Genomic DNA, 21,895 nt, shown 5'->3' on the forward strand with positions numbered 1-21,895 from the left:
CCGCGCTAGATTTAAAACCCGCCGCAAACGCTGCGCTGATTGGCCAGCCCCGGCCCCGCCCCCCCGCAGACCCCGCCCCCCGCGGCGGGCCCGGCACAGAGACGCGGGGACGGAAATTGGTGAAAATTTTTATTTTGCTGGAAAAGGGGCGGGTGAGGCCGGGGGGGACTCTGGGGAAGCTCCGTACAAAAAGGGGCGGCCCAGGCGGGGGGGACACGGCTCCATCCGAGGCCGCCGCACCTGGAAGAGAGCAGAGACGTGAGGGGACGTGGGGGGCACGGGGACACTCGGGGACACCCGGGGACACTCGGGGACACCCGGCCACGGGGACACGCGGGCGCTGGGACGCGGCGGCTCCGGCGGCTCCGACGGGGACGGGGGGTCCCGGTGACGGGGAGGGGACGCGGCGGCGGCGGCGGCGACCCGGGGCACGTCTGACCTGACGCGGCGGCGACATCCGGGGGCTGCGGAGCCACGGCGATGGCGGCGAGTCCCGGGGGGTCTGCGGCGACCCTGGGCGGGGAAAGATGTTACCGGGCGCCGGCGGCTCGGACACGCCCGGGCCGAGGCGCCGGCGCTCACCTCAAAAGGCGGAGTATCGCGCCCGGTCCCCGTAGGGATCCCGCTCGAAGCGCTGCAGGTCATAGAGAGACGCCCGGGCCACCGAGGAGACGGGCGACAGCTGCCCACGCTCGTACGTGTACGCCTCTCCGACGGTGCCGGCCGCGGCGGCCGTGCGGCGCAGGGGGCTCCTGTCCCGGGTGTAATATGTGGAGGACGCGGCGGCGGCCGCGGCGGTGGCGGCGGCGGCGGCGACGGCGGCCGCCGCGCCCGGGGTGGGCAGCAGCGCTCGGTCGTACGCGTCTAAGGTGGTGGGGATGCGGCCGGCCATGGCCGTGGTGGCGGCCATGGCGGAGGACTGGACCTGGGAGTACTGGGCATACTGGGAGTACTGGGCCATGGTCTGCTCCGCGTAGGCGTCGTACGCCGAGGCCGTGGCGTAGGAGCGGACGCGGTAGCGCTTGTAGTAGTCGGCCATCCCGCCGTAGGCCTCATCGTAATACACGGTCTCCCCATAGCCCGCGGTGTAGGGAGTGCGCACGGCTCCGTACTGCTCGTTATAGGCCTCGGCAAAGTCCGCCACTTGCCCCGGGCGATCCACCGGGCACTCCTTAGACCAGTGCCCCTCCTTCCCGCAGCGGTAGCAGCTGCTCTTGTCTCCCATCCCGGGCACCGTCCGCAGGCGGCTGGTGGACAGCTGCACGCGCATCCGCTTGCCTTGGGGAGAGGGAGACCCGGCGTCACCCGACTGGCATCGGGCAAGGGCATCCCCCGGACCCATGGGCATCAGGTCACAGGGTCCCCCAGAGCCACCCCAACACTGAGATCGGGTCATGGGATCCCCCAGAGCCACCCCAACATCCACATCGGGCCGTGGGATCCCCATGGCCGATCCTGGCACTGGCACAAAGCCATGGGATCCCCAGAGCTGATCCTGGCACTGGCACAAAGCCATGGGATCCCCGTGGCTGATCCCAGTGCTGGCACAAGGCCGTGGGATCCCCAGAGCTGATCCTGGCACTGGCACAAAGCCATGGGATCCCCGTGGCTGATCCCGGTGCTGGCACAAAGCCATGGGATCCCCGTGGCTGATCCCAGCGCTGGCACAAGGCCGTGGGATCCCCAGAGCTGATCCTGGCACTCCGGCACTGGCACAAGGCCGTGGGATCACCAGAGCCGCACTCCACACCGGCATCAGGCACTGTGGGGTTCCCCAGTGCCAGCATCGCACCATGGGGTGCCCTAGAGCTGCCACCACTCCTTGGGGACCCCCAGTGCCACCCCTGGCACTGCCAAGAGTCATCTTTGGCACCCTGGATGTTCCCTGGGAAGAGACCAGAAACCGAGGCACAACAAAGGGCCTGGGCACCTGTAGCCCAGCAAGGTGAGGGATGTTTGGGGATACAGCAGGAGGTGACAACCCCCAGACTTTGTACCTGAGGGACATTTGGGAACACGGCAGGAGGTGACAACCCCCAGACCTTCCTGCACACACCAAGGGGATGAAAGCCCGGGGCTGCTTTGTTTGGGGTCCCTGTCAGAGGCACAAACTCCAGCCATTGCTTTGTATTTTAGTTATTTAAGTATTGCACCAAGATTAAATTATGTCAAAGATCAGAATGTCTGAGACCGTGGTGGCAAAGCTGGGTTGGGGCTGGTGGTCCATGGGACCTCCAAGAGATAGCAGCAGCCATGGGGACCCCACAAGAGCTCCCCAGGGCACCGTGGGACCCCTGAAAGCCACCCCTGGCACTGCTGAGGGTGGGGGGTGACAGGTGCCACCAGGGTGGGCACGCAGATAAGGAGGGTCTCTGCGGTCCCAGGCAGGACTTGGGGACAACGGGAGCGAAGGGGACATGGCGCTGCCTCCCAGGCCTGTTCTCCCCCAAATTCCAGCAGCACAGGGACAACCCAGTCCCGTGAGGCAGCCCCAGAGGTGGAACTCATCCTGAACAAAGAGTTTGGGATAAATTCAGCAGAATTCCTACAAACTCCACTCTGCCCCCACACGGAGCCATCACGGTGCCCCAACCCTGACACCGGACAAGGGCATGGGGACGGCACCTGGCACCATCCCCAGAGCCAAATTCTGGTGCTGCAGGACAAGAAGAGGCCCCGAACACAGCACCACCCACAGAGTGGGGCTGGTAACACCCAAAATCAGCCAAAATCCTCCCAGATGGGAACCTCCCCGTGCCCCATCCCAGCCTGGTACTCCCCAAATCCGTGCCTCACCTTGGAACTCGGTGTTGTCCAGCCCCCGGATGGCCTCTACGGCGTCCTCAGCCCGCTCCATGTGCACAAAGGCGTAGTCCTTGACGATGTCGCACTCGATGACGGGGCCATACTCCTCGAACTTGGCGCGCAGCTCCAGGTTGGTGCAGGCGGGGCTGATGTTGCCCACGTGCAGCTTGGTGGAGGCCTTGCTCTTGTTCTTGCTGGCCTCCACGTTGATGCAGACGCCGTGCAGCTTGTGGTGGTGCAGGTTGCGGATGGCGTCCTCGGCCGCCGTCTTGTCCTCGATGTGCACGAAGCCGTAGTTCTTGATGATGTCGCACTCCAGCACCTTCCCGTACTGCTCGAACAGGGAGCGGATCTCCTGCTCCGTCGCCTCCCGCGGCAGGTTCCCGATGAACAGCTTCACCATCGCGACCCGCCTGCGGGCGGCAGGGAAGGGGGGGCCTGGGTGAGACCCTCCCCGCTCAAACCCCGCTCCGGGCAGGGGGAAGGGGATGGGGAAGGATCCCCCCGCCTTTCACAGATCCTGCTCAGGCTGATTCCCGATGGCGCCCCCTGAAGCAGAGACCCCCTCAGGAGAGACCCCCCAGGCCCGGCTCCGTCAGGGTCCCGAGCGGAGCCCCAGCCCCGGTTGTGCTCCGTGAGCCCCCAGCCCACGGAGGGACACCCAACTCTCCCCCAGCCCCATCCCGGGTCTGAGCCCCCTCCCAGGCGCCTCCCCGAGACCGCGGGACCCCGCGCAGCCCTGCCCCACACCGGCCGGGTCCCGGCTCCCTCCCGGTGCCTCCCGGGACCCCGCGCAGCCCCGCCCCACACCAGCGGGGTCCCGGCTCCCTCCCGGTCCCCCGATTCTCACCGCGCCCCCCCCGCCCGGTGCTCGATGACGGCAACAAAATGGCGGCGGCCGCCTCGCTCGGGGCCACGCCCTCCGCGCGCGCTGATTGGCCGAGAGAGGCGGAACGGCGCGACGCGATTGGTCGCGGCGCTGCGAAGCCCCGCCCAGCGGCGGCTCGGACGGCGCAGGGCACAAAGCGCTCCCCCCGCGCGGCGGCGCGCCGGAAGTGAGGAGAGGGGCGGGGCTTTTAGAGCACGTGACAGAAGCGCTGACCAATCAGCGCGCGTGGGGGGGCGTGGCCCGGCGGAGCGGCGGAGCCGGGAGGATCCGAGGCGGCGGAACCGGGACCGGCAGTGACGGGGGGCGGCACCGGGACACGGAGAGAGCGGCCCCACCGCCACCGGGACACGGAGAGAGCGGCCCCACCGCCACCGGGACAGAGCGGGACCGGCAGCGACGGGGGGCGGCACCGGGACACGGACAGACCGGCCCGACCGGCACCGGGACAGAGCGGGACCGGCAGCGACGGGGAGCGGCACCGGGACACGGAGAGAGCGGCCCCACCGGCACCGGGACACAGCGGGACCGGCAGTGACGAGGAGCGGCACCGGGACACGGACAGACCGGCCCGACCGGCACCGGGACAGAGCGGGACCGGCAGCGACGGGGAGCGGCACCGGGACACGGAGAGACCGGCCCGACCGGCATCGGGATCGGTACAGGGACAGCGACCAGCTGCCCCCACCGGCACCGGAATAGACCGGGACCAACTATTCCCATCGGGATCGATCGGCACCGGGACCGGGGCTGACCGCCCCAAGTGGCACCGACCCGGTCCGAAACCGGCGCATCGCGACCCCCGGGACCGGCGGCTCTGGCCCCGCCCCTGCAGCATTAGCCGCACCCCGTGCCGGTTTGCCCCGCCCCGCCATGTCCCACGCGGTTCTGCTGCTGCGGCGGCTCCGGGAGCGGCACCGGCAGCGGGAACAGGACCGGGACAGCGACGAGGAACAGGACTGGGAGCAGCACCGGGCGCAGCACCGGGACCATGCCAGGGACCGGGAGCGACACGGGCAGCGGGCGCGGGATCAGGACTGTGACAGGGACCGGGAGCGGCACCGGGGTGAAGCCTACGAACGGGACGGGGGTGAAGCCCACGAACGGGACCGTCAGCCCGCACCCCCCGCTGCACCCTCCGCCGCATCCCCATCGCCGAGTCCCCGCCGCGGCCGCCGCCGCCGCCGCCCGTACCCGGCGCAGCGCGTTTACCGGGTGCGCTGCTCCTTCCTGGAGCTGAGCGACGAGCAGGCGCTGCGGCGCTGCCGCCTGGACCGGGCGGCCATCGCGGCGCTGTGCCGGGAGCTCGGCGCCGACCTGCAGAGCCTCACGGGCCGCAGCCACGCGCTGCCGGTGGCCGTGAAGGTCACCTCGGCCTTGGCCTTCCTGGCCTCGGGCTCCTTCCAGACGGCGTCGCGCCTCAGCACGGGCATCAGCCAGTCGGCCATGTCCAACTGCCTGGCGCAGTTCCTGGCGGCCCTGCAGCGCCGGGCCGCCCGGTACATCGCCTTCCCGCCGGCTCCCGTTCCGCCCCGGGACCCGGCGGCGCTGCCCGGGGTGCTGGGGCTGGTGGGCGCCATGCACGTGGCGCTGCGGGCGCCGGCGGACAACGAGCCGCTGTTCCGCAACGCCGCCGACTTCCACTCCATCAACATGCAGGTGGTGTGCGACCGCCGCGGCCACATCACCAACGTGGTGGCCAAATTCCCCGGCTCGTGCGCCAACGCCACCGTGCTCGAGAACTCGGCCCTGGCGCGCCTCATGGAGGGCAGCAGGCCCGAGGGGGTCTGGCTGCTGGGTGAGGGGCTTTGGGGGGTGATGGGATCCCAAAGATCATGGCTTATCGAAGGATAGGGTCTGGGTGTTGGGTGAGGGGCTTTGGGGGGTGATGGGGTCCCAAAGATGATGGCTTATGGAAGGATAGGGTCTGGCTGCTGGGTGAGGGGCTTTGGGGGGCTTTGGGGGGTGATGGGATCCCAAAGATCATGGCTTATCGAAGGATAGGGTGTGAGTGTTGGGTGAGGGGGGTTTGGGGGGGTCTGGGGTGATGGGGGATCCCAAAGATGATGGCTTATCGAAGGATAGGGTCTGGGTGTTGGGTGAGGGGGGTTTGTGGGGTGATGGGATCCCAAAGATCATGGCATATTGAAGGATAGGGTGTGGGTGTTGGGTGAGGGGCTTTGGGGGGTGATGGGATCCCAAAGATCATGGCTTATTGAAGGATAGGGTCTGGGTGTTGGGTGAGGGGCTTTGGGGGGGTCTGGGGTGATGGGGGATCCCAAAGATCATGGCTTATTGAAGGATAGGGTCTGGCTGCTGGGTGAGGGGCTTTGGGGGGGTCTGGGGTGATGGGATCCCAAAGATCATGGCATATTGAAGGATAGGGTCTGGGTGTTGGGTGAGGGGAGTTTGGGGGTCAGGGGGTCCCTGGGGGTCTTGGGAATACGGGGGTGACCTGGGGGTGGTCTGGGGGGTCTCTGCACACACCCACTGACGGCTGGGGTTAGCCTGGGGGTGACCCTGGTGAGCTGGGGGTGCTCCAGGTGTGTCCCTGCCACTCCAGGTGTAACTCAGGTGTGTCCCTGGTGCACCAGGTGTAACTCAGGTGTGCTCCTGCTGCTCTGGGTGTAGCTCAGGTGTGTCCCCGGTGCTCTGGGTGTAACTCAGTTGTACCCCTGCCACCCCAGGTGTAACTCAGGTGTACCCCTGCCCCTCCGGGTGTAACTCAGGTGCATCCCCACCACTCCAGGTGTAACTCAGGTGTGTTCCCCCGCAGGTGACCGCTCGTACCCGCTGAAGCCGTGGCTGCTGACGCCGATCTCGGGCCCGCGGGGCGCGGCCGAGCTGCGCTACAACGCGCTGCACGCGCGCAGCCTGGCCCCGCTGCGCCGCACCCTGGGGCTGCTGCGCCGCCGCTTCCGCTGCCTGGCGGGCGGGGGGCTCCAGTACAGCCCCCCCAAGGTCTGCCAGATCTTCCTGGCCTGCTGCATCCTGCACAACATCGCCCTGCGCCGCCGCGTCCCCCTGGAGCCCCCCGAGGGGCTCCCGCCCGCCCCCGCCCACCCCGAGCCCCCCCCGCAGCCGCCGCCGCCCCCCGGGCCGGGGGCGCGGGAGGGACGCGCCGTGAGGGCCCGGCTGGTGCAGCAGGTCCGGGAGGGGCTGGGCTGAGCGCTGGGGGGCTCTGAGCCCTCATTTTTGGGGGCTCTGAGCACGTTGGTGGGTGCTGAACCTGATTTGGGGGTCCTGAACCCTGATTTGGGGGGGCTGAGCCCTCATTTGGGGGGCTCTGAGCCCTCATTTGGGGGGCTCTGAGCACGTTGGTGTGTGCTGAACCCTGATTTGGGGGTCCTGAACCCTGATTTGGGGGGGCTGAGCCCTCATTTGGGGGCCCTCTGAGCACTTTGGGAGTGCTAAACCCTGATTTGAGAAGCTCTGAGCCCTCTGGAGGGTCCTGACCCTTGATTTGGGGGTTCCTGGTCCCTGATTTGGGGACTCTGAGCACTTTAGGGGGTGCTGAGCCTGATTTGAGGGGCCTGAATCCTGATTTGGGGGGTGCTGAGTCCTCTTTTGGGGGAGCTAAGCTTTGATTTAGTGGGCTGAGCCCTGATTTGGGGGGCTCTGGGTCCTTGGTGGGGGGCTGGTATCTGGTTTTGGGGGGCTCTGAGCCTCTGGAGGGGCTCTCACCCCCAGTAGGGGGTTCATAATTTTTGGGGTGTCCTATTCCCACCCCGGTGATCCCCACATTTCCTCCCTCAGCCGTGTCCGTGCTCATTTTGGGGCAAATAAATGTTTTGGGTTTTTTTCAACTATTGCCCCACGGAATTTTGGGGGGAGGGGGGGGGGATCGAAGGGGGAAGTGCTGATCATTTTGGGGGACACACTCCAAGGGGATTTTGGGGGGTCCTTGCTTTGTCCCTATGGGCGGGATGAACCCCCTGACCCCTGCAGCCCCCCAAAACCCCACTGCGTCCCACAGGACGCCGCCATTCCCACTGCCGCATTCCCAGAACCCCCCCTAAGCCACCAAAACCCTTCGGGACCCCCAAAATCCCCCTCAAAACTCCCCGAATTCCCGTTCCGGACCCCGCGCCGTTGCCATGGCGACAGGACGCCGGAAGTGGTGCGACCGCCAAATCCTTCCCCCCCGCAGTGCGGCCGTATCCGGTCCGGCGGCAGAGCGGGCGCGCGAGAGACGTTCCGGGTCAGAGTCCGCGGCCATGGCGGCGCCGGCGGCCGCCGGGAGCAGCTGCCGGGTCGGGACCCCCGGGACGGGACCGGGCGGGCGGAGGGACTCGAGGGCTCGGGGAGCGGAGGACGGGCGGCTCGGGGGTGAAACGCTCGGCTTTGGGGAGGTTTGGGGGTGCAGAATTCCGCCCGCGGCGCTTTTGGGGTGCGGGAGCCTTCGCGAGGGGGGTTTGGGGGTCCGGGGACGCGCGAGAAGCACTTTTAGGGGGGCAGGACCCCCTCGCCGGCGGGATTTGGGGGTTCAGAGCCTCATCCCTGGCAGTTTTGGAGGTACAGGACCCCTCCAGGGGGGGTTTGGGGGTTCAGAGCCTCATCCCTGGCAGTTTTGGAGGTACAGGACCCCTCCAGGGGGGGTTTGGGGGGTCAGGACCCCCCGAGAAGCACTTTCAGGGGTGCTGTACCCCTGTAGAGGGATGCAGGACACCCTGGCCGGGCGGGTTTGGGGGTTCAGAGCCCCAAGAACAACTTTTGGGGGTGCAGAATCCCTTCCACGGGACCCCTCCCTGGCAGCTCTGCGGGTTCTGGGCTCCTTCCCCTCCACTTTTGGGGCTCCCCTTTCACCCCCATTTCTCGAGCCGCCGACACTCCCCCTCTCATTTCCGCCCCGTTTTCCCCCTTTCCCCCCCAATTTCGGGGCGCGAACCCCCCCTTTTCCCCCCAGCTGGAGTTCTCGGTGGAGATGAGCTGCCAGGGCTGTGCCGATGCCGTGCGGGCAGCGCTGGACGCGGCTCCCGGTGAGACCCCCGAGCCCTCCCCCAGACCCCGGGGACCCCCCCAGGGTTTTGGGGGACCCCCTAGAGCCCCGCTGTGCCCCCCCAGAGGTGAAGCTGCTGGAGCTGCGGCCCCAGGAGCAGTCTGTGCTGGTGGAGACCACGGCAGCGGCCGAGCGAGTGCAGGAGCTGCTGGAGAATTCGGGGTGCAGGGCCGTGCTCAAGGGCATGGGGGGCTCCGCCGAGGGTCAGTGGGGGTTTGGGGGGGTCCTGGAAGGGTTTGGGGGTGTCCCAGTGGGGTTTGGGTGCTGCTGTGGCTCAGCACAATCAGGGATTTGGGGGGTTGGGGTTTTGGGGGTTGTGCTCAAGGGCTTGGGAGGCTCCCCTGAGGGTGAGAGGGGTTTTTAGGGGGGTTTGGGGGGGTCACAGAGGGGGTTTGAGTGGGTCACAGAAGATTTTGGGGGGTTATAGTGGGGTTTTCGGGGGGTCACAGTGGGTTTTGGGGGGATCCTGGGAGGGTCTGGGGGGTCACAGAAGGGTTTTGGGGAGTCACAGGTTTTGGGGGGATCCTGGGAGGATTTGGAGGTCACAGAAGGTTTTGGGGGGGTCACAGAAGGTTTTGGGGGGATCCTGGGAGGATTTGGGGGGTCACAGAAGGTTTTGGGGGGATCCTGAGCAGCGCTGGGTGCTCCTGGGGAGGTTCTGGGGTCCCTGCCTGGGCTCTGGGCTCAGTTTTGGGGGACATTTTGGGCTCCCTGAGGTTGTTTTTGTCCCGGGGGGGGTTCAGGGGTACCGGAGCCTGACGTGCCCCCCCAGCTCCCCCCGGGGGGGCGGCGGTGGCGGCGCTGGGGGGTCCCGGGGGGGTCCGGGGGCTGCTCCGGTTCCTGCAGCTCTCCCCTGGCCGCTGCCTCGTGGACGGCGCCGTGGCCGGGCTCCCCCCCGGCCCCCACGGGCTCCACATCCACGAATTCGGGGACCTCTCGGACCCCTGTGACAGGTAAGAGGGGTAGGGGGGCCGCGGGGAGGGGGTACAGGAGGTGGGGACCCCCAATTTCACCACCATATCCCATCCTGTCCCCCCAAAAACAGCTGCGGGGGCCACTTCAACCCCGACGGGGAGACCCACGGGGGACCCCGGGATGAGCACAGGGTGAGCTGGGGCTGGGGGGGTATTTGGGGGGGGTCTTGGAGGGGATTTGGGGGAGCAATGAAGGAATTTGGGGGGTCTCTGGGAGGTCTCTGGAGGATTTGGGGTGGTCTTGGAGGAGTTTGGGGGGACAATGATGGGTCGGGGGGTGCTCTGTGGGATTTTTGGTGCAGTGAGGGGATTTGGGGGGGGGTCTCTGGAGTGTTTGGGGGAGTCTCTGTGGGTTTCAGGGGGTTTCTGTGGGGCTGGGGGTGCTCTGTGAGTTTTGGGGGGCTCCTGACCCCCCTCCCCCCCAGCACGCCGGGGACCTGGGGAACATCTGGGCAGATGCTGAGGGCCACGCCCGGTTCCGAATTGAGGACTCGAAGCTGAAGGTGGGAATTGGGGGCTGGGGGGGGGGGGAGTCTGACCCCGGCTGGGGGGTCCAGGCTGTGCCCCATCACCGGGGAACGTCTGTCCCTAATTTGGGGGGGGGTCTCTATGGGGTTGTGACCCCCCAAGTCCCCCTCCCCAGGTCTGGGACATCATCGGCCGCTCCGTGGTGGTGGCCGAGGGCGAGGACGACCTGGGCCGGGGGTCCCACCCGCTGTCCCGCGTCACCGGCAACTCGGGCCGGGGGTGAGCGCTGCGGGGGCTCCAGGGGGTTTTTTTTTTTGGGGGGGGGGGGTCTTTGTGGGGTCACCCCCTCTGACCCTCCCGTGTCCCCAGGCTGGCTTGTGGCGTGGTGGCCCGGGCGGCCGGGCTCTTCCAGAACCCCAAACGCGTCTGTTCCTGCGACGGCGTCACCCTCTGGGAGGAGCGCGAGCGCAGCCGTGGGGCTGCCCCGGGGACCCCCATGGAGACCCCCAGCCCGCACCTGTAGGAGCCCCCCTCCAATAAACCCCCCTCGCTCCGAGCGGCTGCGGCTCCTTTAAGGGGGGGCGTGGCCAGAGCGGACGGGGGCGGGGATTAAGGAGATGTGGGCGGGGCTAACGCGGCGGGAAAAGGCAGGGCGGTGCACACGGCACGCAGAGGCAGGGCGGTGCGCACGGCACGCAGGCGCGCTGCGGCGGGGCGGTGCGCACGGCACGCAGGCGCGCTGCGCGCGGCGCCGCCCCCGCCGCCCCCAGGAACCGCCGCCATTTTGAAGCCGCCGCCGCCGCCGCCTGTCCCGTCCCCGCCGCTCTCCCCGCCGCCATCCCCGCCGCGATGCGTCCCGGCATCAAACTCTTCGTGGGCAACGTCCCCGAGGAGGCGACGGCGGAGGAGCTGAGCGAGCTGTTCGCGGGCGCCGCGGGGCCGGTGCTGGGCGTCGCCCTGATGAAGCAGTTCGCCTTCGTGCACCTGCGGGACGAGGCGGCGGCCGCGCGCGCCATCGCGCAGCTCAACGGGCACCAGCTGCACGGCCGCCGCATCGTGGTGGAGCCGTCCCGCCCGCGCCCCACCAACACCTGCAAGATCTTCGTGGGGAACGTGTCGGCCGCGTGCACGAGCGGCGAGCTGCGCTCGCTCTTCCAGCAGTACGGCCCCGTGGTGGAGTGCGACGTGGTGAAAGGTACCGGAGCCGCCGCCGCCGCCCGGCTCGGCCCGCGCCGCCGGGAGAGCCGCGGCTCCCGAGTTCCGGGGACCCGCGGCTCCCGAGTTCCGGGGGACCCGCGGCTCCCGAGTTCCGTCCGCCTGCGGCGCCGCCGCCGCCCGCAGCCCGGCGCGGGGCTGGGGGATTCCTGCCGCCTCCCCCCTGCCCCCAGCGGGGCCGTGCGAGCCGAGTGAGCTCCCGTAACCCCCCCCGTGCCAGCCACGTCCTCCCGCAGCGCCTCCGCCCGCCCGTGTGGGCGGTACAGACCCCTTAACCCACCCCCCCTATGGCAGCCACGTGTGTTCGATCGCCTCTCCCGGGCTCGGCTGGGGCTGTGCCAGCCCCTGTGGGTGCCCCGGGCCCGGGACTGCCCCGGGAACCCTCCTGCAGCCGGCCTCGTGCTCTGCAAGCGCCTCCCCACACCCCAGCTGGGGCCGTACCCTCAAATCTCCACACTGTTCCTTTTCTGGCTAACCTCCTCACCCTCTCTCAAGTGGCCCGGGTGGGCTCCCCACGCTCCTGAACACCCCCATTTCCCCCTTCCTGGCAGCTTTGTTCTGTGCCATCACCACTCCCTGCCCACTGCTGCCACCTCTGTGACCAAACCATCCCCAGGCCATGGCCTGGCCTCCGCAGACACGCTCGGACACGGAGCTGGGAGTGCACTGAGCACCCCGTGAAACCCCCGAGGGGTTCGATGGCTTCACACTGCGGACCCCCAACACAGCCTGGTGGGGTCACCCACCTCCCCCAGCTCAGGCGTCACCCGTGTCGCACTGATGGACTGACAGCTGTCACTCCACTTCCCTCCCCCTGGCCCTGCTGTCGTCTCATCCCTTCTCAGCCCACCCTGGAGTCCCGGTGATGTCCCTGCAGTGCCCGCGTGCCCCTGCCCACGGGAGGGGGACATTGTTCCTCTGCTCTCGTCCCAGGTCACAGCCACCAGCACAGCCCGGCAGAACCTGCCCGGCCTCCCCTCGGGTTTGGGGGTGCCACGGCCACCCCCAGCTGGTGGCAGCAGGGCTGGGGTGACATGGAGGGCACGTCCCCTCTTTGGGCTTCCAGAGTGGGACATGCGGATGTGGGACAGGAACTAGGGGGCTGGGATGGCACCGGGGGGACAAAGGAGAGGGGGATATGGTACTGGTGCTCAGAGGTCTGGGATGGGTTTGCTTGGCCAGTGATGCTCCCAGCACACCACACACCCTTGGGTGGGTTGTCAGTTTTCGGTGGTCTTGGTCTGTGACTGCAGGGGAACGCCACGGGGTCGCTGCCTGCCTGCCCTGTGCCGGCCCCGGACCCGTCGTGCCACGGGGGTGACCCCCCGACCACCATGGGGGCATCCAGCCCCCAAACCTGCTGGGCCAAGTGCCACAGGCAGCCACCAGAGCTGCCACCAGGTCCTGCTTCCCTGCCCCTCGCTGTCCTCAGACGCCGCTGCGCTGCCGAGCCGCGGTTGTGCCGTGTGGGGCTGGCTCCTCGCCACGGCCGGGCGCTCACCGGGGGTGCTCAGGCCCTTCCTTCCCTCCCTCCTCCCCTCTTCTCCCTCATCTTCTTCTCTGTCTTAAGTCCCTGTTGCCGTCTCTGTCCTTGTCTTTTTCTGTCCCCGCTTTCTCCCCCTTCCTGTCCCGCTCTCTGTGCTGGCGCCGGTTCTCTCAGCTTTGCTCCGCTCACTGCCAGGACATCCCCTGAGCCCAGCTGCTGGCACTGCCAGCCCAGCCCGGGCCCTTGGTCCCCATGTGCCAGGGAGGGCTGGGAGGGGGCACGGAGGGAGCCAGGCGGGCTGGGGGAGGCTGTGAGCTGGGGGACGCCGGGGGGGACCGCGACCAAACGAGCGTGGGGCAGAGCCGATGGTGGGGGTCGTGTCTTCTCCGGCGAGCGGGGCCGGCAGCGCCGTCCCTGGGCCGGCAGCGCCCGTCCTGCGCCCGTCCCGCTGCCGCCGCACGGCTCGTTAGCGCTGGCTCCTGTAACGAGTTGTGTTTTCTCCCTTCACTGCTCTCTCTGCTGCTTTGTCAGACTATGCCTTTGTGCACATGGAGAACGAAGCCGATGCTAAAGTTGCCATCGAAAACCTAAATGGGAAGGAGGTGAAGGGGCGCCGGGTGAACGTGGAGCTCTCCACCAACGTGCAGAAGAAGGGCACGGGCCAGGCGCCGCCGCCCGCCCTCAGCGTCGACAAGACCAAACGCATCGGCCTCGAGTACCGCGAGAAGTTCCAGCCCAAGATCGAGGGCTTCGACCAGCAGCGCCGGGCGGCCGACGCCGCCTTCCCCTCGGCCACGGGCGCCGGCTACGCCGCCACCCCCTCCCTTTACGATTATCAGCAGCGCTTCGGCGCCAAGTACGACGCCTTCGACACGCAGCCCCGGCCCTCATCCCCCTCCTACTTTGGCAGGGACCGCAGCCCGCTGCGGCGCTCACCCACCCGCGCCGGCTACGCGGCGGTGCCGCTCCCCATGACGGCGCAGCCGGCCGCCTACCGCGCCCAGCCCTCGGCCTCGCTGGGGGCCACGTACCGAGCCCAGCCCTCGGCCTCCCTGGGCGTGGCGTACCGCCCGCAGCCCACCACGGGCCAGGCCGCCGCGTACCGCGCGCAGCCCTCGGCCTCGCTGGGCAGCGCCTACCGCTCCCAGCCCTCGGTCGGCTCCCTGGGCGCCGCGGGCACTCAGCCCGCTGCCGCCAACTCCCTCGGCTCCTACGGCGCCCAGCCTGCCGCTGCCGCTTCGTACGGCGCGCAGCCCGCGGCCGCCAACTCCCTCAGCTCCTACGGCGTCCAGTCCGCTGCCCTGGCCTCCTCCTACAGCGCCCAGCCCGCCTCAGGCTACTCGGCCGGCTACAGCGCCCAGCCCGCCATCGCCGCCTACGGCGCCCAGCCCGCTGCCGGCTCCGCCGGCTCCTACAGCACCCAGGCCGTGGCTGTGCACGTGGCATCCTACGGCACCCAGCTGGCCGCAGGCTCCTACGGCGCCCAGCCCATGGATGGCCACGCCGGCTCCTACGGCGCCCAGCCCGGCACTGTGCTGTCTGCCGGGTACAGCGCCCAGGCCGTGGCGGTGCACGCCAGCTCTTACAGCGCCCAGGCCGTGGCAGGTCACGCCGCCGCTGCCTACCAGCCCGTGGCCGGCCACTCTGCCTCCTACGGTGCCCAACCTGCGCTGTCCACCTCGTACGGCGCCCAGCCCGCCGTGGGCCACTCGGCCTCGTACGGCGCCCAGCCCGCCACGGGCCTGCCCGCGTCCTACGGCAGCCAGCCCGCGGCTGCCGCGCTCCCCGCCGGCTACAGCGCGCAGACGGGCTCCTCGCTGGCCGCGTCCTACGGCAGCCAGGCCGCCGTCGCCGCCGCCTCCTACAAGGCGCAGGCCTCTGCCCCGCTGACGGCCGCGTATCGGGCGCAGGCCTCCGGCGCCATGGCGGCCTCCTACCCAGCGCAGCAGCCGTCCTCCGCCGCGCTGGCGGCCGCGTACCGAGCCCAGCCGGGCAGTGCCTACGACGGGCCGAGTCAGCTGGGGCAGCCGGCGGGCTCCTACCTGGGCCTGGCACAGGCCGCTGCTGCACCGCCGTACGAGCGCACCCGCCTCTCCCCGCCTCGCAGCGCCGCCTACGACGACCCGTACAAAAAATCGTCCTCTCTGGCTAAAAGGTACGGTGCCGGGCGGGGCACCGACCCCCTCCCCTGCCTCCCGCTGCTCGCCGGCTTGCCGGGCTCCGGCACACCGCTCGCGGCTTGACCGGCGCCACGTGGCACCGGCGCGGTTCGCTATCGCCCGGCGCGGTGGGCGCCATGGCTCCGCTCGCGCCGCGCAGATCCCGGGGAGGGGACGGTGGCTTGGTGTGGGTGAGGGGAGGCGGTGGCACAACAGCGGGGCCTCCGCGGCATCCGGTGTCCGATCCTGTCCTGCGCCGGCTTTGCCCATCGCGGTGCGTCCCCGGGCGGGACGCGGTGTCGCCGCCGCGGGCAGATCTGGGCGCCATCCCCCCGGCTGATCCCGCTCTCTTCTCTCGCCCAGGTACGGCTCCGAGCGCCGTCTGTCCGAGCTGGCCGATTACCGGCGCTTAGCGGACTCGCCGCTGGCGTACCGCCGCTCGCCCACCAAGTCCCCGCTGGACTACCGCCGCCTGCCAGACGCGCACAGCGAGTACGCCCGCTACTCGGGTGGCTACAGTGACTACCTGCCCCCTGCCCGCATCCACTCGGGCTACCAGCGCCGCCTCTGAGCCGGCCGCGGCCCCGCTCGCCGCCCCGCTGGGGCACGGACGGTTCTTTTTCAGCCGATTCTTTCTGGTTTTACTGTTGGAATTTTTTAGAAGGTTCCGCGGTTATGGCTGCACGGTTCATCCCCTGCAGGCGCTCGGTGCCAGTTCATAACCCGCAATGGTTGCAGGCTCAGACTCTTTTATACCATGAGTTGTCCCATTTTTTGGGTGAATTCCCCGTTTCCAGCGTCAGGCCCGGCAGGATGACGGGGGTTTTTTATGACTGTAAATAAACACTGAGGTCTGCTCCGGTGCCCAATGCCTCCCGCCTGGTTCTTTCCCAGTCCTGGGGTCCACTCCCACCCCTGGGGGCACCTCCCAGTGCCACCATCATCACCCAGCCCTGGTTGATGGTGCTCCCGGTGATGGGGCTGCTTTCCCACCATGGAGGAGTGGATTTGGAAACGAGCAGCATTCAGAGCTGGCAGCAGAAGTGCCAGACGCTGCCCTGCCACAACACCAGAGCACCAGCACCAACCTTTGCCAGGGCTCATTTTGGGTGAGGAAAGCTAGTTTTGAGGGGTGGTGCATGCCGTGCCAGGTACCAGCGTCACCACCACATGCAGATTCTTCCTGTCCCCATCTCTCCCCAGGGACCAGTCACGGCCCAGTCCGGCTGTGCCACCACAGGAGGGATGGATGAGGCTCATTAACCACCGCAGTAAACAGCCAGGCAGGAGGATCTGACGCTTCTCCCCTGATTTCCAGGGTGGCCACACACCCCTGGGACTGGCCCCAAGTGTGGCGATGGCAGCACCCGTGGGTGACCACGGCACCTATCAGCGCTGGTGAGGCAGAAATGGCAGCATCGCCAAAGGCATGTCCTGGGCTTAATGGCCTTAATTGCTGAACACCAAGAGGCAGGAGCAGTCTGGGGACAAACGAGCCACTTTGGGGACAATATGAAGCAGTTTGGTTCAAACAAGGCAGTTTGCAGACTAATTAGCCCTGGTCAGGTTAAGTGGCAGCTCCTGCCACTCACCCATGAAAGGAGGAAGAGCTGGGGGTTAAAACCCCTCTGTCACCCCTGGGTGCCCCTTTGGGGGACCCCAGGACCGTTTTGGGGGTGTTCCCGTTTGCAGCAGCCCCTCCCCGGGGGCTCTGGTGTACATAGGAGAGCCAGGCAGGGCACAGACAACACCAGGGAGTCCAGAAGGTTCCGTGCCGTGTTCTGGGGGGACGTGAGTGCAGAGGAAGAACCGGGGGCGGAGCCAGCGCCGTTTGTGAAAAATTTTGAGTTTTATTTTACCGGAAAGTGGGGTCAGGGGACTCTAAATCACTCGGGGGGTTCCACCCCCACCGGCGCGGCGGCCTCTGGTCAGCTACAGCGTTGGGCTAAGAACCTACCACTGGATTATTCACCCTCTTAAAAAATAAAGGAAAAAAAAAAAGACAAAACGACGACTCGGGAAAAGCTCCGGGGGAGCGAGGGGGCGGCGAAGCAAAGCAAAGCTGGCACTGGGGGACGGCTGCGGCTGCGCGCTCACGCCTGAGCCTGGGGTGGGGACCCAAAACTACCTGGAAAAGCAAAATCCTGCCCAGGGGGGCGGGGGAAGCTAGGGGAGGGGCTGAGCTAATCCTGCCCAGGCTGAGGAAGAGCCGCGTGTCCGTAAGGAACGGGCCCGGGAGCGGCACGCGGCGGCGGTGGCACCCGGCGCGGCCCGAGACGCGCGGCGCCGAGTCGGCGTGCGACGGGACCCCGACGTCCAGCCGCACAAATCTTACCTGTAAGAGAAAAGAGGAGTTGGCGCAGGTGCTCCCGGGGCCGATCCGGAACTGTGCCGAGCCCCGGTGCCCTGGGGAGCTGCGGCTTCCTGGGAGCAAGAGAGTCCTGACGTGGAGCAGCGGCGGGGCTCCGGCCCCTCGGACCCTGGGCCCGCCGGGACCCGGGCATAGCCCGTGCGAGCAGGAGCTGCCCCCGGGCCGGGGGCTCTGTGGGAACCCCCCACCCCGTGGGGACTGCGCCGGGACGGCGCCCAGCCCAGCAGGAACGTGAGTTACATCCGTGAGAGTGACACCGGCACCGCTCTCCTCACCACGGCACCTCCTCGCCACGGCTGGGCTTTAACGCCCATGGGGCCCGTCCGTGTCAGCGTGACCCGTCACCCGCCTCAAACGACTGGCACAACCGGGAACACCGGCGGCGGGGCCCCCCCGCAGTGCCAAGAGCCACCAACGCGCTCACCTCCGGCTCAAAAGGCGGAGTATCGCGCCCGGTCCGCGTACGGGTCCCGCCCAAAGCGCTGCATGTCGTAGAGGGACGCCCGGGCCACCGAGGAGACGGGCGACAGCTGCCCACGCTCGTACGTGTACGCCTCTCCGACGGTGCCGGCCGCGGCGGCCGTGCGGCGCAGGGGGCTCCTGTCCCGGGTGTAATATGTGGAGGACGCGGCGGCGGCCGCAGCGGTGGCGGCGGCGGCGGCGACGGCGGCCGCCGCGCCCGGGGTGGGCAGCAGCGCTCGGTCGTACGCGTCTAAGGTGGTGGGGATGCGGCCGGCCATGGCCGTGGTGGCGGCCATGGCGGAGGACTGGACCTGGGAGTACTGGGCATACTGGGAGTACTGGGCCATGGTCTGCTCCGCGTAGGCGTCGTACGCCGAGGCCGTGGCGTAGGAGCGGACGCGGTAGCGCTTGTAGTAGTCGGCCATCCCGCCGTAGGCCTCATCGTAATACACGGTCTCCCCATAGCCCGCGGTGTAGGGAGTGCGCACGGCTCCGTACTGCTCGTTATAGGCCTCGGCAAAGTCCGCCACTTGCCCCGGGCGATCCACCGGGCACTCCTTAGACCAGTGCCCCTCCTTCCCGCAGCGGTAGCAGCCGCTCTTGTCTCCCATCCCGGGCGCCGTCCGCAGGCGGCTGGTGGACAGCTGCACGCGCATCCGCTTGCCTTGGGGAGAGACGCGAGAGGCAGGGTCAGTGCGGCCGTGCCGGGGCACCGCTGGGACAGGACGGGACCGGCTGCCACCCCCCCAAGCCCTCCGCAGCCACCGGCGCGGGAAGAGCCGCTGCGGGACCGAGCGTGAGCCACCAGATGGACGCTGGACAGCGGCTGACCGGAACGTGCTGCCACAGCCGAGCGCGGCCACACCGGCCAGCCCGGCAAAGCTCCGGCAGCCCGGGGTCAGACCCGGCACTGCCGGCCCCATGTGACGGCAAAGGTTCGCGCTGGAAAACGCCGGAGTGGCAGCGAGAGGGATGCGACACTGGGAAGCACCCCGGAGCGAACGGGGCCTGGCCCGAGCGCGGCACGAGGCAAAGCCAAGCGCGGACGCGGCCGGGACAGCTCTGGGTGCAGCTGCGCCAGCCCGGCTGGGTCGCTGTTTTTTGGGGAAGGCCCGGAATGGGGGCAGCAGCACGTGTGGAGCCCCGGCAGCGCCGGGAGCTCCCGGTCCGGCCCCGCCGCCGCGTGGGTGAAGCTCCGGACGCCGCCCTGAGCACCCGGCCGGGAGACGCGCTCGCCATCACCGCCGCCAGCGCCGCGGCTCGAGTCCGGCCGCTCGGCCCCGTCAAGCGCCCGAGCGACGCCGGGCGCGGGGTCGGGCGCCTCCGTCACCCTCTTACCAGGCTGGGCAAGGCTACAAGGGCGGGCGGCAGCCTGGCGTCACCCGCTGCTCCGGCCCGGCACAGGACGTCACCGTCGGGGTCCTCCTGCGGGGCGGCCGTGCTGGTTAATCAGAGATGGGTCAGTCCCGTCCTCCCCGGCCCAGAGCCCCCAAGCCCTTGCCCTCGTTCCAGCCGCAACGCGAGGGCGGCCCTGGAACTGCGGCGGGGCGGGCACCAACCGATACCAACCCCAGAGCCCCGAGGGCGCTTTACGGCCCACGGAGCCGGCCGTGGTCACATCCAGGATCGACCCCGGAACGGGGCCGGTGGGAACGTCCAGAGCCCTCCCGCCGCCCAGCCCCGTGCCTCACCTTGGAACTCGGTGTTGTCCAGCCCCCGGATGGCCTCTACGGCGTCCTCGGCCCGCTCCATGTGCACAAAGGCGTAGTCCTTGACGATGTCGCACTCGATGACGGGGCCATACTCCTCGAACTTGGCGCGCAGCTCCAGGTTGGTGCAGGCGGGGCTGATGTTGCCCACGTGCAGCTTGGTGGAGGCCTTGCTCTTGTTCTTGCTGGCCTCCACGTTGATGCAGACGCCGTGCAGCTTGTGGTGGTGCAGGTTGCGGATGGCGTCCTCGGCCGCCGTCTTGTCCTCGATGTGCACGAAGCCGTAGTTCTTGATGATGTCGCACTCCAGCACCTTCCCGTACTGCTCGAACAGGGAGCGGATCTCCTGCTCCGTCGCCTCCCGCGGCAGGTTCCCGATGAACAGCTTCACCATCGCGACCCGCCTGCGCCGGACAGCGCCGCCGTGAGCCCCGAGCGGCCCCAAAACCCCCCGAGGAACAGCCCACACACAGCCCTGAAACCCCTGAGGAACAGCCCAAGCCCAGGGCTGCACCCTAAAACCCCCTAAATCACCCCAAACCTCTCTCTGTGTGCCCAGGGCTGTGCCCCCTGAAACCCCGCAAGAAACAGCCCAAGCCTCTGTGTGAGGCTGTGCCCAAAAGCAGCCCCAAAATCCCCCAAGAAACAGCCTGAGACTCTGTGTGTGTGCCCAGGGCTGTGCCCAAAAACTCCCTAAATCCTCCTCAAACACCTCAAACCTCAGGGGCTGTGCCCCCCAAAACACCAAATAAAACGCCCTGAATCTCCATGTGTGTGCCCAGGGTTGTGCCCCCAAATCCCTTGTAACACCCCAAATCTCTGTGTGTCCCTGGGGCTGTGCCCCAAAACATCCTAAAACCTCCTCAAATACCCCAAATCTCCTCTGTGCTCAGGGCTGGATCCCAAACACCCCTCAAATAAAGCCCCCAAACATCTGTGTGTGTCCCTGGGCCTGTGGTCCCAAAGACCCCAAATCTCCTCAAACAAACACCCCAAAACTCTTCCCCTGCTCATTCAGGGCACAGCCCCAAACACCCCAAATCCCCTCAGAAACCCCCAAACCCCAAGGTAGACCCCCAGGGCTGAGGCCCTCTCACAGGACACAGCCCCAAACACCCCAAAATCCCCCCCAAATTTTGCTTCCGCTCCTTCAGGGCGGAGCCTCAAACACCTCCAATCCCCCCTAAAATAAACACCCCAAGCCTCTGCTACCCCCTCCTAAACTATGCCCACAATCACCTAAAAAACAATACCTTAAACCTCTGAAACCCAAAAAAAACCACCTTAAACCTCTGAAACCCTGAAAACCCACCTAAGTGTGTGACCCCTTTTCCTGCAGGACTGGTCCCCAGTCACCCCAAAATCTCCGCACCCCCCGCAGGGCAGAGCCGCGCCCCGAACCCCAAAATCCCCCAGGTCTGAGACCCCTCAGACCCCCCCAAACCCCTCCTGTCCCCTCAGGTCTGAGACCCCCCCCAAACCCCTCCTGTCCCCCGGGGCTGAGACCCCTCAGACCCCCCCAAACCCGTTCTGTCCCCTCCTGTCTGAGACCCCTCAGACCTGAGGACCCCCACCCCAAACCCCTCTCCTCCACAGGCCCGACACCCCCCCCCAAACCGTCCCGGGTCGCATCCCCCGCGGCCGGCGGGCGCCCCGGCGGGGCCGTGGCGGGGCCTGGCCCGTCTGTCCCCCCGGTCCCGGCCCGGTCCCGGCCCGGTCCCGGTCCCGAACCCCCCCGGGCCCCCCCGCCCCCACCTGCCCCGTCCGCCGCGCGCTGCTCACAAAATGGCGGCGGCGTCTCCCGGCCCCGCCCCGCCTCCCGCGCGCTCATTGGCTGCCGGTGCTGTCCGTCAAACGCCGCAGCGTGAGGTCATCGAGCCGCCGGTTGAGCCCGCCCATGAGGCGGAGGCAGCCAATCACAGCAAGGAGGGGGCGGGGCGAGGGAGGAGCGGTCTATGAGGCTGCTGCGGGGGGGGCGGGGGCGGTCCATTCATGGGGTGGGGGGGCATTGTGTGCTGGGAGCCGTACTGGGAGCACTGGGAGCCAAACTGGGAGAGCTGGGAGCCGTACTGGGAGCACTGGGAACCAAACTGAGAGCACTGGGGGTATTGGAAGCTCTAGGAATACTGGGGGCGCTGGGGGTACTGGGAGCACTGTCAGCGCTGGAGGTACTGGGGGCATTGGGGTCCGTACTGGGAGCACTGGGAGCGCGGAGGTTCCTACTGGGAGCACTGGGAGCTCTGGAGTGCCCCGCGCCGGTTGTTGCTGAAACCCCCTTCCATTCCTAAACCGGCTCATCCCATCCCATCCCATCCCATCCCATCCCATCCCATCCCATCCCATCCCATCCCATCCCATCCC

The 21,895-nt window shown here is 68.1% G+C and overlaps 4 protein-coding genes across 13 annotated transcripts; 2 read left to right on the forward strand and 2 right to left on the reverse strand.

Annotated features, from left to right (window-relative positions):
* Positions 1 to 116: 116 nt before the first annotated feature.
* LOC110478826 (RNA-binding protein 4-like) lies at positions 117 to 19,188 on the reverse strand. Of its 7 annotated transcripts, none has more exons than XR_014950581.1 (5): positions 3,656 to 3,740; positions 2,797 to 3,218; positions 583 to 1,278; positions 440 to 502; positions 117 to 240 (listed from the first exon to the last, which is right to left on the reverse strand). XR_014950581.1 is itself a non-coding variant. In XM_085563932.1 (4 exons), the coding sequence occupies exons 2-3, from the start codon at positions 3,206 to 3,208 to the stop codon at positions 584 to 586; spliced, it is 1,107 nt and encodes a 368-aa protein (XP_085420058.1). In that variant the 5' UTR covers positions 3,209 to 3,218; positions 19,164 to 19,188; the 3' UTR covers positions 117 to 513; position 583. The 7 variants fall into 7 exon arrangements, 5 of the variants coding, with proteins under 5 accessions (XP_085420058.1, XP_085420059.1, XP_085420057.1 ...); XR_013341392.2 differs by having other exon boundaries at positions 440 to 513; XM_085563932.1 differs by lacking the exon at positions 3,656 to 3,740 and adding an exon at positions 19,164 to 19,188 and having other exon boundaries at positions 117 to 513.
* Positions 7,018 to 10,688, forward strand: LOC146764874 (copper chaperone for superoxide dismutase-like). 2 transcript variants are annotated; one of them, XM_085563937.1, is made up of 8 exons: positions 7,861 to 7,944; positions 8,598 to 8,670; positions 8,756 to 8,893; positions 9,463 to 9,643; positions 9,736 to 9,796; positions 10,090 to 10,167; positions 10,308 to 10,411; positions 10,502 to 10,688. In XM_085563937.1, exons 1-8 carry the CDS (start codon positions 7,909 to 7,911, stop codon positions 10,653 to 10,655), a joined length of 825 nt encoding a protein of 274 aa, XP_085420063.1. In that variant the 5' UTR covers positions 7,861 to 7,908; the 3' UTR covers positions 10,656 to 10,688. The 2 variants fall into 2 exon arrangements, with proteins under 2 accessions (XP_085420064.1, XP_085420063.1); XM_085563938.1 differs by lacking the exon at positions 10,090 to 10,167 and having other exon boundaries at positions 7,018 to 7,944.
* LOC146764875 (RNA-binding protein 14-like) lies at positions 10,840 to 15,856 on the forward strand. The gene is made up of 3 exons (XM_085563905.1): positions 10,840 to 11,327; positions 13,365 to 14,988; positions 15,356 to 15,856. Exons 1-3 carry the CDS (start codon positions 10,982 to 10,984, stop codon positions 15,561 to 15,563), a joined length of 2,178 nt encoding a protein of 725 aa, XP_085420031.1. The 5' UTR covers positions 10,840 to 10,981; the 3' UTR covers positions 15,564 to 15,856.
* On the reverse strand, positions 16,823 to 21,439 carry LOC110478825 (RNA-binding protein 4). 3 transcript variants are annotated; one of them, XM_077789716.2, is made up of 4 exons: positions 21,290 to 21,439; positions 19,517 to 19,938; positions 17,788 to 18,489; positions 16,823 to 17,327 (listed from the first exon to the last, which is right to left on the reverse strand). In XM_077789716.2, the coding sequence occupies exons 2-3, from the start codon at positions 19,926 to 19,928 to the stop codon at positions 17,795 to 17,797; spliced, it is 1,107 nt and encodes a 368-aa protein (XP_077645842.1). In that variant the 5' UTR covers positions 19,929 to 19,938; positions 21,290 to 21,439; the 3' UTR covers positions 16,823 to 17,327; positions 17,788 to 17,794. The 3 variants fall into 3 exon arrangements, with proteins under 3 accessions (XP_077645842.1, XP_085420060.1, XP_085420061.1); XM_085563934.1 differs by having other exon boundaries at positions 16,823 to 18,489; XM_085563935.1 differs by having other exon boundaries at positions 16,823 to 18,489; positions 21,317 to 21,417.
* Between the last annotated feature and the right edge of the window lie 456 nt (positions 21,440 to 21,895).

The sequence above is a fragment of the Lonchura striata genome, chromosome 31 (assembly GCF_050655825.1).
Source record: "Lonchura striata isolate lonStrDom1 chromosome 31, ASM5065582v1, whole genome shotgun sequence".
Classification (NCBI taxonomy): domain Eukaryota; kingdom Metazoa; phylum Chordata; class Aves; order Passeriformes; family Estrildidae; genus Lonchura; species Lonchura striata.